At 43.2% G+C, this 16,546-nt stretch overlaps 3 protein-coding genes across 5 annotated transcripts; 2 read left to right on the forward strand and 1 right to left on the reverse strand.

Moving 5' to 3' along the window:
• Positions 1 to 2,546, forward strand: trmt61b (tRNA methyltransferase 61B). Of its 2 annotated transcripts, XM_068717788.1 has the most exons (7): positions 1 to 1,008; positions 1,096 to 1,198; positions 1,279 to 1,469; positions 1,583 to 1,674; positions 2,034 to 2,200; positions 2,294 to 2,377; positions 2,454 to 2,546. In XM_068717788.1, the coding sequence occupies exons 1-7, from the start codon at positions 280 to 282 to the stop codon at positions 2,486 to 2,488; spliced, it is 1,401 nt and encodes a 466-aa protein (XP_068573889.1). In that variant the 5' UTR covers positions 1 to 279; the 3' UTR covers positions 2,489 to 2,546. The 2 variants fall into 2 exon arrangements, with proteins under 2 accessions (XP_068573889.1, XP_068573890.1); XM_068717789.1 differs by lacking the exons at positions 2,294 to 2,377; positions 2,454 to 2,546 and having other exon boundaries at positions 1,998 to 2,118.
• Positions 2,547 to 3,529: 983 nt separating this feature from the next.
• Positions 3,530 to 7,225, reverse strand: spdya (speedy/RINGO cell cycle regulator family member A). 2 transcript variants are annotated; one of them, XM_068717951.1, is made up of 7 exons: positions 6,969 to 7,225; positions 6,343 to 6,631; positions 6,158 to 6,216; positions 5,972 to 6,057; positions 5,685 to 5,856; positions 5,113 to 5,470; positions 3,530 to 4,029 (listed from the first exon to the last, which is right to left on the reverse strand). In XM_068717951.1, exons 2-7 carry the CDS (start codon positions 6,587 to 6,589, stop codon positions 3,968 to 3,970), a joined length of 984 nt encoding a protein of 327 aa, XP_068574052.1. In that variant the 5' UTR covers positions 6,590 to 6,631; positions 6,969 to 7,225; the 3' UTR covers positions 3,530 to 3,967. The 2 variants fall into 2 exon arrangements, with proteins under 2 accessions (XP_068574052.1, XP_068574054.1); XM_068717953.1 differs by having other exon boundaries at positions 6,933 to 7,225.
• Positions 7,226 to 9,288: 2,063 nt separating this feature from the next.
• On the forward strand, positions 9,289 to 13,571 carry pcare1 (photoreceptor cilium actin regulator 1). Its single transcript, XM_068718073.1, has 2 exons — positions 9,289 to 12,644; positions 13,448 to 13,571. The coding sequence occupies exons 1-2, from the start codon at positions 9,289 to 9,291 to the stop codon at positions 13,569 to 13,571; spliced, it is 3,480 nt and encodes a 1,159-aa protein (XP_068574174.1).
• Positions 13,572 to 16,546: the final 2,975 nt, after the last annotated feature.

Raw genomic sequence — 16,546 nt, forward strand, 5'->3', positions numbered from 1 at the left:
CCAGCATGGTGATCTCCTTGGGCTGTAAATACAGCCGGAGTTTAGGGGAAATGAAGACGAGCGAATTGTTAGTCGTCACACTGACACTGACTTCCAGCCAGGTTAAACTTTGAGTCGATTATTTAACAGTTCATATTATATTTAACAGTTCATATTATATTTAACAACTACAGCTGTAATTTGCCTTTATTGTTTCATCTGCTTTTAATTCACTGGGTGGAATCTCAGGATGGACTTTTACTTTGAGCTCACGTACTGTGTGTATACTCGTGTATAGTAATGGCTGTGAAAATGCCCTCTGTCGGACTCCAGCTCATGCACAGACTGCTGAGGATTAGCACATCCGGTCAAAGGGGTCTCCGCAGCAGGGACGCGCGTGAATGCAGGAGGGAGACGAGAACCGTTTCAACCTTTCCCGTGAAATGTAACGAGAGCAAGGGAGACAGCTCGGACCCCTCGCCCCCGAGCGCCGGGCTTCCCTCCGGGCGAGCGCTGCCGTATAAACGGATGCGACCCCTGTCCCCCCTGGAGAGGATCAGCAGCCTGCTGCCCCGGGACGCCCTGAGCCCCGAGGTGCTGCAGCTGAGGGAACGCGACCAGCAGGACCCGGAAGAAGACGGGAACATCCGGGTGTCGGGCACGCAAGTGGAGGCTCACGGGGCAACCCCTGTAGAGGAGGATGACCCCGAGACCCCGCGCGCACCAGACGCAGCCGCGGAGACGAGCGCGTCGCCCGCTCTCCCCGGGGAGAGCCCGCTCGCGTTCGGGGAGCTGCTCGTCGCCGAGTACCGCAAGAAGGGCCGGGTGGAGTTCAGGAAGATGTTCGAGCTTCAGACGGGGGCGAGCATGCAGAGCAGCTGGGGGGTGGTCCCGCACGACGACGTGGCCGGGCGGCCCGCGGGCCGCTTCGTGAAGACCAACAGGGGCGTTCGCATCCTCGTGCGCCGGGCCAGTCTGGAGGACTACGCGCTGTACATGAAGAGGGGCCCGGCCATTGCCTACCCTAAGGTGCAGGGTTGGGCTGCGTGTTTTTTACGGTCCCGCCTGAGTGCCTTCTTGCTCTTCCTAATTGTATTGTGTCTCTCTCGTTCCCAGGATGCAAGTGCAATGCTCATGATGATGGACGTGACAGAGGGAGACCGTGTGTTGGAGTCGGGGTCCGGGTCCGGGGCCATGTCTCTGTTCCTGTCCAGAGCAGGTGTGCACCCGTCGGACTCAGGTCTCACTGATCCTCATTGATCATCGCTTATGCTATGTTGTTGTTGCCTCCCCCCCCAGTCGGCTGTAAGGGCAGCGTGCTGAGCGTGGAGGTCAGGGAGGACCACCACAGGAGAGCGGTGCTCAACTACAACCGCTGGAGGGCGTCGTGGAGCGTGCGGCGAGGCGAGGAGTGGCCCGACAACGTCCAGTTTCACATCGCCGACCTCGCCGAGGCCTCGCCGCTCCTTGCCGCTCAGGGATTCCACGCGGTCAGTGTCCGGCAACGCCTGATTATGTGTTTTTATAAACTCTGGGAATTAGATTTTTTTTTTCTTGTGACGCCTGCTCTGCTCACCCGTTGCGTGGATTCTGTCCTCTGCAGGTGGCTCTCGACCTGATCCACCCTCAACTTGTTCTGCCCGCCGTGGTTCCGCATCTGCACCTCGGGGCCGTGTGTGCCGTCTACCTCGCCAAGTGTGTATATCCCCACCTTTTTAAAAACCCAGAGAGGAGGGTTGAGCCCCTGGAAAAGTAGCAGTTTCGACATATAGGGAAATATGCTTCACTGCTTTCTTCCCGACAGTTAGCAGAGACGGATGACACCACCCTCGTATCCGTCCGCTCAGTACGAGGCCACAGTCGGTTAGCTTAGCTTAGCAGAAAGACTGTGGGGAAACGGCTACAAAGTGTTGAACTATTTATTTTAAAGTAGGACGTGTCATTTAAATAATGTGCACATTTTGAAATGTTGATTACCTTGAGTGCATAACAATAAGAAAAACAACCATGATTCTCAGACGTTGGGCCGTCAATCTGACCTCTGTGTAACGCAGCGTAACACAGGTCATGGACCTGCTGGAGGGGCTGAGATGTCTGGCGCTGCCGCTGCTGTGCGAACGCATCGTCGAGGTCCCGATCAGAGACTGGGTGGTGGCTCCGGCCCTCCAGAAAGACGGGAGGTACTGTGTCAGGAAAGATCCCGTCCTGGACCAAGACAGAGGTGATTTTAAAAAGCCACACGACCAGCACCTGTTGTTTCAATAATTCCGTTTTTAGAGCATTTATTTAATGAGGTTTTACCGTCGCATTCCAGAGGAGGTGAGCGCGGAGGAACACCCGGCCTTCGGGAGCATTCCCTACATCGCCAGACCTCATCCCGAACAGATGAGCCACACAGGTCAGATATTACATTTATAGTCCCGGTCAACACTGTGTGTCAGTGAACGCTCATCGTGTGCTTTTCCTTCTTTCAGCGTTCCTGGTGAAACTGAGGAAGTGTGTGGGGTAGGAACCCTGGGACAAAACAATTACTGTAAATTATTTGATAAATAAATGGTCAAAAAGTTCTCCGTGGTGTTTTTATTTGAAAGTCTCATCTTGTAAATGCCAAGTCAAAAATCTAGACAATAAATGTAGTGAAACTGGCTCTTTAAATAGGGATTCATATAACGTATACTGTAATTGCCGGCGATTTAAGAGCTATACAGGTGCATCTCAATAAATTAGAATATCATCGAAAAGTTAATTTATTTCAGTTACTCAATTCAAAAAGTGAAACTCATATTATATAGATTCATTACACACAGGGTTTTCATCTGAAAAGAGGACTTTGGACCACTGAGCTCCAGTCCTTTTTCTCCTTAGCCCAGGTAAGACGCTTCTGACGTTGTCTCTGGTTCATGAGTGGTTTGACACAAGGAATGCGACAGTTGGAGCCCATGTCCTGGATACGGCTCTTGAAGCACCGACTCCAGCCGCAGTCCACTCCTTGTCAATTTCCCCCAAATTCTTGAATGGCTTTGCTTCACAATCCTCACCATGCTGCCCTTATCCCTGTTGCTTGTGCACCTTTTTCTACCACACTTTCTCCTTCTACTCAACTTTCCATTACTAGGCTTGGATACAGCACTCTGAACAGCTTACAATGAGTGTCTTCTGGAAACCGTCCAGTCAGCAGTCTTTCCCATGATTGTGTAGCCCACTGAACCAGACTGAGACCATTTAAAAGCTCAGAAAACCTTTGCAGGTGTTTTGAGTTCATTAGGTGATCAGAGTGTGACACCATGAGTCTACAATATTCAACTTATTCACAATATTAAAATTTTCTGAGATACTGGATTTTGGGTTTTCATTAGCTGTAAGCCATAATCATCAAAATTAAAAGAAATAAACACTTGAAATATAATCACCCTGTGTGTAATGAATCTATATCATATATGAGTGAATTACTGAAATAAATGACCTTTTCGATGATATTCTAATTCATTGAGATGCACCTGTACCGTGAGAAAAAAAAGGACAGGCAAAAAGACACATTTTAGCTCAAGCCTTTATTCAAAACTCAAGAGGCAGTGTTGGATCTTGAAACAGGCACATCGGCAACAACGCTAAAAAACAACAATCCCAGCATGTGACTGACTACGTTAACAGCTTGTTATTTAATTTTCACATAAAGTGGTGGAAAAAAAAAAAAAAAAAAATCACAGAAGTGCTTCAGTAAATAAATAAATATATAAATACCAAGAATTCAGTGCAGGTTAAACAATAATCCTCTTATGATGATGTACATGGAATGACACAAGCTCATTCTCAAACACGCTAACTTTTACTTAGCTTTGTTTCGGACCGGTTCTGCCGAGTCGGATCCGCATTCTCATTTAAAAAAAAAGAAGCAGTAAACAACAAACGGGTGAAGTTTTCAGACCTTTAATTCAGAGTAAAAGTGGCATGAAGGAGGCGGAGGCAGCGGCACACAGAGCAGCTCTCCTTACTCCTCGCTGATCCAGTCCATGGAGGGGTCGTATGTGGACCCACCGGAAGACTCTCCCCCTGAGGAGAGACACATGGGAGTTAAGCGCAACTTGAAACAAGAAAATCATCTTCTGGAGTTAGATTAGATCTATGGAATGTAATTCTACACATAGTATAACACTAATACTGGTCTTTATCTGACACTGTGCACAAATAGCAGGATTAAACAGATTGTGGACACTAAAACAAAAAGATTTCATGTTTTAAATACAGACTTTTGTACAAACTATACAGTCGGTGTGTTAAGATTTAAGTTATACTTCTGACTTTGACAACCTCAGTGCAGACAAATCCCAGCGCAATCTTAGGCGCCTTCCCTGAGGGGGAGCCACTGTGTTAGGAGGCAAAACTCCAGATTGATTTACTTTAGTAAGAACTGATTATACAAGGACAATGAACTTTGTGGTTATTTGATGAATGTTAATGAATAAAACTGTGTGTAGGGGCAATAAAAATGACCTCCTAAACCAAATATTCAAGCTTTTTAAGTCGGTGTCACAGGACATACAGCACCATCTTTCACTTTGTGAAGTGCCTCCCAGGTGCAATCCAGATGAATCACATCTACACGCAATCCGGACACAAAGTAAGTTTAACAAAGAGAGCTTTGAAAATGAATGAATAAAGTCGGCTCAAGGCAGACTTTTAAACTCAGGTTTAACCTTAAATCCAGCAGCAAGGCTTTCATGAATATGGTGACCGTGGCTAAGTGGAGAGCAGGGCCGCCTTTCAATCAGAGGGTCGGTGGTTCGATCCCCGGCTCCTGCTCCACCAGTCTCATGTCAATGTGTCCTTGAGCAAGACACTTAACCCCAAAATTGCTGCGTCTGCGGTAGATAGACACTGAATTGTAAGTCGCTTTGGATAAAAGCGTCTGCTAAAATGACCGTAATGTAATATGCACAATGATTGTGGATGTCTTTCTGTCATATTTTCAGCTATTAGACCTGCTGTATATAAGTGTGTGGCAAACAGCACATGCAACATAAACAATAATTTAAAAAAACTACTAGTTTATCTGCCATCATTTCCAGTTTTAAATCTTTTGGTTCAAAGTCGCTGAGATGGATTTTATGATCCTTTGGGAAACCTGATACCTACTTGGAACCTCAGCACTGCAGCAGAACGAACGCTGCGTCTGGATCTTCATCTCCGTCGCCTTCCTGCGACACGCCGCCGCCCTGGGGGGCGTGACCTCCAAGCTCAGCGCGGAGGTGAACGGGTGGGAAAAGGTGGGGCTCGGTGTCCACGCCGAAGAGCATCTGGAAGGAGAGGCGGAGGAGCCCGGGCCCCGATCCGACGCGGAGCCACGTTTGCAGAGGGGACAGGAGACCGGGGAGGCCAGGGGCCCGCGGAGGACGTGGATGCGGTCCCGCTCCCCGTACTGCCGCCGGGCGCCGCTGTGGTGCTCCGACCGCTCTCGCTGCCACACAAAGTGAGAGGACACAATGGCCATCACCTGGAAGGACAAAGAGAGGGAGACGCAGACCAAGAAATACATAAATACATCTCCATCAGAAACAACAACAACAACAACAACAACAACAACAGAGATGGAACTTCTGGCGTTAATCTAAAGCCATAAAAACTGCACTGTGCAGCAAAAACAAGACCCTTAAAAAGAGGCCCAGAGCCATCCATCATTCCCCTCAGGCAATTACGGCAGCGCGTACCTCTTCGCAGCAGCGCCTGCTGACAGCCGCTCTGTACTCGACGCGAGCCCACAGCTTGTCTCGCTGCTTGAGGAAGCGAGGATACTGCTTCTTCCAGTTCTTGCCCAGTGCCCATGGAAAAATCTCATACTTGCTCTCCTCCTCATCCTCCTCCATGGTGTTGGCGAGATACCTAGTGATGGAGCACACAAGTCAAAGTTGAGGCCTTTACAGCTTGCCCAGCGGTGGCACACGTTTTACGAGGACAAGATAAAGAAAATAGAGATGTTATTGTATTTTAAACTTACAGTGCAATGAAAAAATTCTTCCTGGTGTATTCAACGATAGTGAAGCGGGCCCTTTTGAAGTACACAAAGGTCATGGCCAGAAGGTACTGGTTAATTAGGAAGAAAAGTTGGAGTCAGTTGATTGCAAGCAGCTTTTAAGCGCTCCATGTGCTATTTATTTAGTTATCCATTTACTTGACAATTTACCCTGTCAGTCATTTGACAGCAGCGGTCCATACACAGAAAGTCATGGATCAGGTCATCGTCTGTAACCAAAACACAATCATTTAACAATCAAATGCCAAACATTTATTTTTATTCTTTCAAATTGAAAAGTAAGACTGATCACTTTGATTGCCACCGAATTAAAAAAACATTTTATTGGGGGATACCGAAAAGTCTGAAGAACGACGCCATTTCCTGCCGCTGGATGATGATGGTTGGAGGCAGGGTCGTTTTGACACGGAACATCTCGTCCCGACGCGGGCCCGGCTGGCTCTGAGCGTCTTGGCCGCTGGCTCTTCTGAGCCGGAGACTCATCCTGGTTTGGAGGGACTGCGAGCTGCTGGGTGTCACCCCGACAGTTACCGAGGGAGTAGCCTGGCACCGAGGGAGCAGCCTGCGTGTGCGCTTCATCATGCTTCAGTTTGGGTCATCTGCAGTGGACAGTTGTGGAGTATTCTGAGAGGAAATAAATGAGGTATGAAGTTTAAAAATAAAAAAAGTTAAAATCCTAGCTGCAAACTCCAAATATGATTACATTATATTGCTTGTTCAGAATCCACAAAACGCAACGAGTTAGTTTGAGCTAGTAAGTTACCTGACTCAACCAAATAACGTTACTAAACTAAGCTAGCGGTCAGCTAGCAAAGAAGCTGAGGGCTTCTAGCTTGTATGAAGCTAACTTTAACATTATTTCGTTGAGTGAAACGTTATTTGGGAACTAGTAAAAAGAAAAAAAAAGTCTTAAAGTAAAGCTAACCTTAAGGCTAACAACGCCCGTCAACCGAGTCCTCACCTCTGTGGTTCTTCCTTTCGGCTTCAGCGAATGGAGCACAGTTGAGCTGTTTAAACAGTCAAAGCTACCATGAAAAACCGATCAAAAGTCGACAGATTTCAGCTTTACTAACACCCGTATCAGTGACACAGCGGGACACAACCCGATAGCGCTAAGAGCTGACGTGACTAATGCCCCTGTGAACGGCAGACAACGCAAAACAATTACTTATTTTAAAACAGCCAAACCCGCGAATGACGCTGTCATCCGTTGGTACAAGGCAGTGGCCAGAGTAGACGGTAATTTAGGGAACGCGCTTCAGCATCCGCGCGAATCTCTCAGCAGTACACCTGCACGCGAAGACCAATCGGGGCGCTCTTTTTCTTCTTCTTCGTCAAATAATGGCGTGGAACCTCTCTCTACAGCCTGCGTGTTTAGATATTAAACAAGTAGAAATACAGGTTAAGATTAAAAGACACATTGAAATGAAGATAAACGAATAGATGGAACATACCTCTGCTAAAAATAATATAATATAAATGTATATATTTTAAATGTTTTAATTATTATTGAAAACGCATTCTTCTTCTTCCCATAGTATGGAGATCATTATTTTAATAGGCCATATTCAGTTTAGCTTGACTTTACACAATGTTGTGCCATTCACAATAAATACATAAATGTGTGGGTAACACCTGGTTGGATTGATTTACAGAAGTTCATATTTCATTTTTATTTCATATTTCAGTAACTTATAGCCTTAGGCTAGTATTGCATAGAGGAATGAGACAGACAGGTCAGGGAATTGTGAAAATTTGATCTGTGTACTGACTTGAGCATAGTTGGATAGCATGCAGATAGCAGCTGTAATTTGTGAAAATGGGTGGTTAACGATATTGTTATTTTTATTATTAGCTGCTGTAAACAAATAATGTTTTAAATGGTGACTTGACAGAGATAACAGGGATACAATCAACACAAATTGGCAAAGAAAATATCAGAAAATGCAAAAAAGTTACAGTAGTTCAAATGAGGATAGCAAGAACATGTTGAGGCAAATGGGTTACATGGATAGGGGTAAAACTGTCAACTTTGTGTTCCTGCTATGATCTGACTCCATGTATGAGGTAAAAAGCATATCGTGATTGGAGTGCTGAGCATCTTCCATACTAAAGCGATTCAGTTTGTACGTGTGTATATATATATATATGTGTGATAGGGGGCAGGTTCATATATAACCAGAAATGGGTATTTAAAGAGTAAACAAATGAAAGGAGTTAAAATGTATTCACAATTTGATAATTTGTACACCAAAAAAGTGACAATTATGTCGTCATTCTATCATTCCATCATGTTTAAGTGTACATTGTTATAATTCAAATCAAACCATAAAGCTCAGTCTTGTAAATCTATTTAATTTTTTTCTGTTCATTTGAATTAATTTGTTATCTTCTTGACAAGATTAAAATACATGCTGAAGAGGAAAGATTAATACAGTTTTTCCTCTCTTTTTTACTTCAGTGTCTACTACAGAGAGGCAGAGGCAATTCAAGTTATTTTTAAACTTGCCTCCCTGTTCCAGTGATCTGATGCTAGATATATAAGATACAAGAAGATTAGCAAATCACCTTCAACTTACTGTACAACTGTATGACAAAGGTATTTGATTATGTAAAATGAAAACATTATCAATGTTTCCATTATGTTTCTGTAATGTATATCACTTCAACTATCATATACTGTAGTGTAGAAGTATTAGTATTATCTGCATAAAACTGCAACTGCATGCAATTAGAAAAAACCTTCCTTTGAAATTGATTAGATTTTTTCAGTTTTTGCAATAGAAATGCCCCTAGGGCTAAATAGGGAGATATTGTTTTGCTGGTTATAAAAAGCCACCTGAGGCCAGCTCCCCTTACGCAAATGAGCTTAAAGTCTTACAAGTAGGTGCGTTTTATATGCTTTAACGTGACATATGTGCATGGTGAGGAGTTCACTGAAAGCCTCACTAATCCTTTCAGCTGCTTGTCTTGTGTAAGGTAGAGATGGATGTGTTTCAGAGCACGCTACAAGGGCCTTTTTTCTAAACATGAGCATCGATCGTTGGATTTATTTTGCCTATCTATGACAGATGAGAGAAATTTATAAAATGGATGTATCAAGGTTTTGTTTTGGCAGCATCCTTGTGGGGAGGGATTTCATCAGACTTGACAACCTCAGCCATCTGAAAATGACAGATACAGCAGGTGGCTAAGGACCTTGGCTATTCTTTGCACCATTCACTGCACTGCTGTGTCTCAGAGAAGACACACAAATCTGCTTGTATTCGAAAACATCCAAAATGGGTTGCTCACCATCCAAAGGTAACAATTTTGGGATTCTGGGTCCCATGAGGAAGGGGAGAATGCTTCCCTCTGCACCTCAAGGAAACCCCAGAGATTCCCATTTTGAAGACGGAGAGAATCGTAATTCAACGGGATCAACGGATGGGGATACAAAGGCAGCTGGACAAAGCCAGATACTTCAGAAAGAGGCTCGTTTGACACCACAGAAAAAGAGATATGTAACTGAGCTAGCCCCTGAAGCATTAACTGTGGATAAACTGGGGAGTCAAGGAATAGACAACAACACAGTTTCACAGAGAAAAGACAAAAACGTTGACATGCAGGAGGTGACAGAAAAGAAGCCTGGCAGAAAACCAAAAAAAAATACCAGAGGTATTAAGGGGCTTAAAAAGAAAGACAAGGACAAAGACAAATCACCGGAAGAGAAAGTGGACTTCCCTGAACCTTTGGTTAAAGCTCACCAAGCTGCTTATGCCTTTTTGAATCCTAACATAAACAAATATGACATTTTACTGGGACTTTTGGAACAAGCAACCCAAACACAGGTTTCTGTGCAGACCATGGTTGCTTTTATGGCTCTACGCTATGAGGAAATGATTCAGGGACTGGAGGAGATGGCAGATGAGGGAGAAAAAGTTTTAAAAGAAAATGGAGAACATCTTGCTTGGCCATGTCAAATGAAAAACCTCTCATCTTCTCCACCTTTGAAGTCTGGCTCTGCTAATATTGAGCCCCCACCGGATTTGTTGCAGCAGCTGCTTCAGTACACCACACAGAGAATGCGAAATGTGAGCCAGACTGTTGCCGGAATTGGGGAGTGTGCGTTGGAGGAGGCAGTGGAATACTTTGCCTCTGTCTCAGAGCTTTTAGAGGAGAAACTGAAAGTCAAACGTGCAGTAGAGACTAGGCTAATGCAACTCTTATCTCGCATTGAAATGGCCTCCCTGCGCAAGCCCGGTCCAGAGGATTCGGCTCTCTTTAGTGAGGACAGTGGTATTGGGGCTGAGAGCGAATCCCTTGCTGGATCTGAAAGACGCCATAGACGAGAGAGTGGTGCGTCCACTGGGACAAATAGAACTACACCTGTCAGTCCTATGGAATACACTTCCATGAACATTAGGCAAGGAGTATCAAGGCAAAGGCTTGCAAGTCAAATAAGTCCAAGTGTTTCCCTCACCTCACTCAACTCATTAGGTTCCACATGTACCATAATGGCCAATTACCAAAGAGACTCATTGCTAGGATCAGTCTCCTTAGATTTTGGAGAAGAAGAAGACGACGATGATGATGATGATGATGAGGAGGTGATGAATAGAGGCCTGGGAGATGTGGGGATTAGAAAGCGATCAAATTGTTCAACTGTAGAACGTGAACAACATCCACGCCGCCTGCCCCCAAAGCGCATAGAAAATCCTCAAAATGTTGAAATGACTCTCAAAATGAAAAATGCTATCAGTGGTAGGATACAGTTTGTCCCATCACAGAATGCTAGTGCCAAAACAAAGGTAGGTGGGAGCCCGAAAAACAGTAGACGACAGTGGACAGAGGAGGAGGAACGTTCTCCAAGGAGGCCTCAAACAACAGCACCTATTCGGAAGGCTGTGGTAAAAAAGTCTGCAGTGGCCAGAGAGCGACGTTCCCAGTCAGCGGAATCCCTGCGGAGCAAAGGTGAAGATCCTACTCTGCTTGAACTAGAGAGGACCCAGAAGGATTTAAACGTGAGGTTACAAAGGATGAGTAAAAGCAAGGCAAGTGGGATAATGAAGACTGCACCATTGAAACAAAATCAAGGAACCTCACCAGCACAATCTCCAGCTATACAACGCAAACATCCCATACTACAGAAGAACAGCAATCCCCAAACACTTAGAGACAAAGCAGGCCATACAAGGCACAACAGTAAAAAACAGGAGGTAGCTAGTGATGTGGAAGATGATAAACCTAAGGACAAGAAAACACCCAAGGGTCCGATAAAAGCCACCCCACCCCCTAGCCCTCCTTCATCACCACGGCCATCTTCAGGTTTTTACAGAGGCAGGAACTCAGTCAAAAGACTAATCGATACCTTTAGTCAAGGAATAGAGGATCTAGAAGGTCCTGAAGTTCTGGGGCCCCTCAAAGGAGTACGGAAGTGTGGCGTTCCTGTGTTACCTGGTTTAGGGAATATGGAAGCCGTGCTAAGTAGTGGGATAACCAGCTGTAGACCTGAAACTACTTCATCTGAGAAAACCAATGATTTTGATCTCGAGAGTCTTCCTCCGCCTCCGCTGGAAGTATTAATGGACAATTCCTTCGAAAGTGCCCAGAATCTTTTAACTGGTGTAGCAGAAGAAGGGGCAACAAAACCCGGAAAATCGCCTTCATTAAAAAGGGCTGCAGTATTGCAACGACTGAGGGCCTCAGTTCAGTCAGTGACAGTGCTGCCAAGTAAAGGAGGCCTGCCACAGGCTTCAAAGGTTATTTCCATTCCTAGAGCGGATCAACAACACACATCTGCTCCGTCAAAGGTCAATCAACCAGAAGTCCAACTGAAGGCAAACCCAGGGAAGGAAAAGGATTCCATGTACCAGCAAGACAGAAAGATCATGCACCCAAGACAGTCTTTAGACTTACAGAGATCGTCAAAAAGTTATGTATCAACAAATCCATCTGCCATTCAAGAGCAATCAGCAGACATACAAGACGGTGGCAACTTTTCAGTGCCTGAATGTAACTCTACAGTGCCTCTTCCTTCTGTGGTCAGGAGCCAACCACCTGCGAATAGGGGGCGAATGTTACCCTCTACACCTTCTACACCAAGCAGTCTACATCGAAGACTTCCCAGTCCCCACAACTTTAAAAGGCAACCTACTCCACCTTCTTCAGCTAGCCCCCCTGTTAACAGGAAACTCCCCACACCACCAGCAGTTCAAGGGAGGCTTCCCAGCCCACCTGTTACAAAGCAGAATATTTCAAACTCGAACTCCTCCTCCTCCTACCCTTTCAAAGCACCGTCTCCACCAGCCTCGCCGAAAGTACAAAGATGGTCAAGGGAGAACAGCACTGAAAACTCATCTAGTGCTCGGATGATCAAAAACGCACGTTCAGTCTTCTGCCCCGCCTCGCCATCCCTGTTTGAGGCCCAGCCTTGTCCAGTTCCCCGACCCCCTGAAGCATGGACCTCTACCGGGGTCTCCTTTCTCTCCCGTTCTTGGGGGAGTCGTGGGAGGTTTCCTGTATCTGTTCAAGGACCTCGGCCCTTCATCCGACGTAGCCATTCAGATCGAAGGCCAAGTCTAAGTCTGCCATCAAGATCGCCAGGCATCTCAGTGGCTGAGACTTGTGGGAGTGAGCCAGCAATATGCTCACAGGGGTGAGTGTTTACCATGTTTCTATGTTCCACATTCTAAGTCATTCAATGTGGCTTTTCATTAAATCTTTTGTAATGGTTTATTTTATAGGCATCTTTAAGTTGCTAGTATGGCATGGTTAAGTTTATTTATATATATATATATATATATATATATATATATATATATATCTGCTTCTTATAAACCAAATCAATGTAACTAGAAACCATTTTCCTTAAATTAATATAAGTATGGCTTTGCTCTATTTTATTTATATATATATATATAACATGACTACGTCTGAGATAAGCAATTGCAGTTTCATAAAATACAGTATGTTGTGTAGGTACCTAACTGATTTCACAATGCTGTTATGTTACATTATTAGATCATTCAGTGCCCTTTTATGATTTCTACTTAAAGATTACATGTTTCCAAGATGTAATGAGAATACATCAAGGATAAAAAAAAATATTAGAATTATAGAAACATCAGCTAGAGAGTATCACATAGAATATAAAAGATATAAAGCTGGTCTTTGCATTTAATTTGAATGTTGAATACTGCATTCATTTTAAATGTTGAGCATATTAATTAAGGGTTACGTGTCACAATAGTCTACAGTAACACCCCAAAAAATCCAATGTTAAAAGTGAAAGTCTAATTTTCTAAATCATACATGGTTTCTTCCAGAGTGACGGAGTGAACACACACACACTTCACAAGCTAATCTCATTCATACACCCTCCCTGTTTCTAACTGACACAAACCCACCTGGCCCACTTCCTTAATTGCTATTGACAACATTCTCCATTCATTCTCATAGGCTGGACGATGAATCAACCTGGGATGAAGAATTATGGGGGAGCCAATCAAACCTCAGAGCTACTCTACGCTCGGCATCCCAGCCGGACCTGTGTGTTGTCGGACAGGCCTTGCACAGAGACTAAAGGGGACTAATGACGGGGCAGTGGGATTATGGATTAGCAGGCTTTAACAAGGATTTAAGAAGACGGTGTTTATGCCACTGCAAAGAGAGAAAGAACAAGTTGTATCCACTTTGCTGTGGTAGTGCATCTCCACATTGTTAATGATAAAATGCGGTGAAAAAGGTGTGCATAATGCCACAAATATTACAGTGTGTCAATAAATAATGGAGTAGTATTGCTCCATTACTGACAGATAAGCCATTGTTTGAATGAGCTGAAAGTAACTTCATCACATCAGTGCCATTAACCATTCCAGGATTTGAATCTTATCAAAGATATATTTTTGGTTTTTGGGAAGTATTAATCCAAGCAATAATGTCATCATCATCAATAATGAAATATTGTTATTGACTATGGTTTCATTCTTTTAGTGAGACGCCATTTCTCTCTATTGTCATATGCTGCAAGCTAAAAAATAAGGCCAACCTCAATCAGTATATAAGACGATTTGTTTTTTTAACCAATTGTTTCATGTTTAATTTTTACAATGTGTTTATTATTAATAAAAAACTCATACAATCATTCATACTTTTGCATCTTCCATTATACATTTTATTAACATTAATTGTTTTTTTCATTAATACATTAACTATTTCATCAATTATTTAACTCATACCTGGTGTGCTTCAGTAAAACCACTTAAAGGGTTAATGCAGTGTGTTATTGCAGTTCCATTAATGATTCTTGAAAAATAACGGTCAAGATTGAGGCAGCAGAGGGTGAAATTTAGTCCATGCATGTGTGTCAAGCTCCAAACACTATGGATCCTAAATTACCCACAATGCAACCCAGCAGCATCTGTCATTAGAACCTGTCTAGCAAAAACCCATTAATTCTAACTGTTCTCAACTGTTAACAGTTCGCACTGCAGGCATGGTGATGACATCATCGGGGCTAAAGCCATTATATATACTGTGTTACAATCCACACAAGACCAGAACTTGGGAAACTTTAGGTCTCCTCTGAATATCATTTATTTGTTAATTTATGCTAACGAGATGCAGGTGGCAATTAAGCCGCATTTGCAAAATCCCCAATTGTGGTCAGCGAAAGCTTATATGTATCTGAGGCCTTCAAGCAGAACAAATCCATGAGAGGAAATGACACGGCTCCCCATAACAATACAGTTAAATTACTGTCACTGTTCCAGAATGTAAGGGTCACCTAATTGTACAAGGAGAGGCAATAACTGTGAGTCCACTGGGCAGCGGTTTATTGTGGTACAGACCTTTAGCCCACTGACAAAACCCCCCAGTGGAAATACCAGACGTTGTGTGGTTGAAGCATGCAAGAAATATCCTATGATATGAGATATCGTAGAATTTTTTTGCTCTTTTGTGGTTTAGCATCCAACATTTCCCTCCAGCAGATCCACTATCTACATTACCCTGAGAGCACTTCATGATTACGTCTTTGTGCCGCCACAACAACAATGTCATCAACTCCTTTAAACCAGCAACACCGGAGCCATGCAAAGCGGATCTTACCACATCATTGAAATTGGATTACAATAACCTGGGCACCTTGTTTCGGGCTGATGAAGAGGCTGAAAGTAGAATGATTTCCTGTCCAGCAGCTGTGACCCAATGCTGGGCATATTTCCTGTTTTTGGCCTTTTGATAGAATCATGCATTGTAATGAGGCTTGCACTGAAGATTCCTGTTTTGAATATTAAATAATTGAACTGAATAATTTCCTTATAACAGTTGAAATCAATGAGGCAATAACACAGTAGAACACTGTTGGCAACCACAAACTGAACTGAACGTAATTGCGTAACACTTTGATGTGAGGAAGAAATAAGTTAATGCTTAAAAGGTTTTCTTTGAGAATATTTACAAAGTATTATATTTGAACTGCTTACAACCATTTTAGGCAAAATTGGATATTGTAGTTATTTTTATCGTTACTTTTAATAACTTATATTTTCAAGGGTCAATAGTATCCTGTCTTTCATTTTGTCCCTTGGAGACACTTCCCGTTCATTTCCTATTTGAAACACTGCTCGGTGTGTTTGGCAGTTTTCGAAGAAAGCAGCGAAAGATGATCAGCTCAAAACAATCCTGCTGATTAGGTTCCCATCATGGGAACTAAAGCCGCCAGCTGAGGAATGCTGAGAGGAATACAAACTCACAGCCTGTGTGCGCTGACTCGACCATGGCTGGCACTGGCGTAATAATGCTCTCTCTGCCAAATGCAGTGTGATCTATGCACAAATTAAACCTTTATTTATCAATTCAATTCAGTGTGGCTTTATTGGCATGGAAGTTTCAAAAAACAATGTTGACAAATCTAAATATAAAGTCACTGTCACTGACATATAAAGGACAACAAACACATTGTGTGTGTTTGTGTGTCCAGGTCATTCACTGTCCCTTGTGTATTATATTTATCAATAGATACCTCATTGGAACACACATTACTCCATATATATATATATATAAATACATACACATATATATATATATATATATATATATATATAAAATCATATAAATAATCTTAAAATGTAATGTAATTCAACCCTTCAAAGTTAATTCAATATCCTTTAGTTATATTGTTAATATTGTAAAATTGTATTAAGCATTCTCACGGATTTTAATAACATTTTCTCATTTTCTCGAACAAGGTTTATGCGACCCAGCTACTACACTACTTAATAATGTAAACAAACATCCATAACAGCTTTCTGGGGACCTTTCTGACCATCTTATCCAAAGCTTATTATATAATATAGTATTATTATAGAACACACACACACAAACAATTTCCCCAATTAGAGATTAAAGGGCCGGTGGGTGGCATAAATGGGGATCTATTGGCAAAAAATGTAATATTAATGTTTTTTTTAGTGCATAATCAGCTGAAAATAAGTTTTGTAACCTTAGAATGAGTCGTTTATGTCGAAAAGGCAGAGCAGGGACCTCTTTATGGAG

Source organism: Cebidichthys violaceus, unplaced genomic scaffold (assembly GCF_023349555.1).
Source record: "Cebidichthys violaceus isolate CVI_PGR_0920_01 unplaced genomic scaffold, fCebVio1.0.p SCAF_22, whole genome shotgun sequence".
Lineage (NCBI taxonomy): Eukaryota > Metazoa > Chordata > Actinopteri > Perciformes > Stichaeidae > Cebidichthys > Cebidichthys violaceus.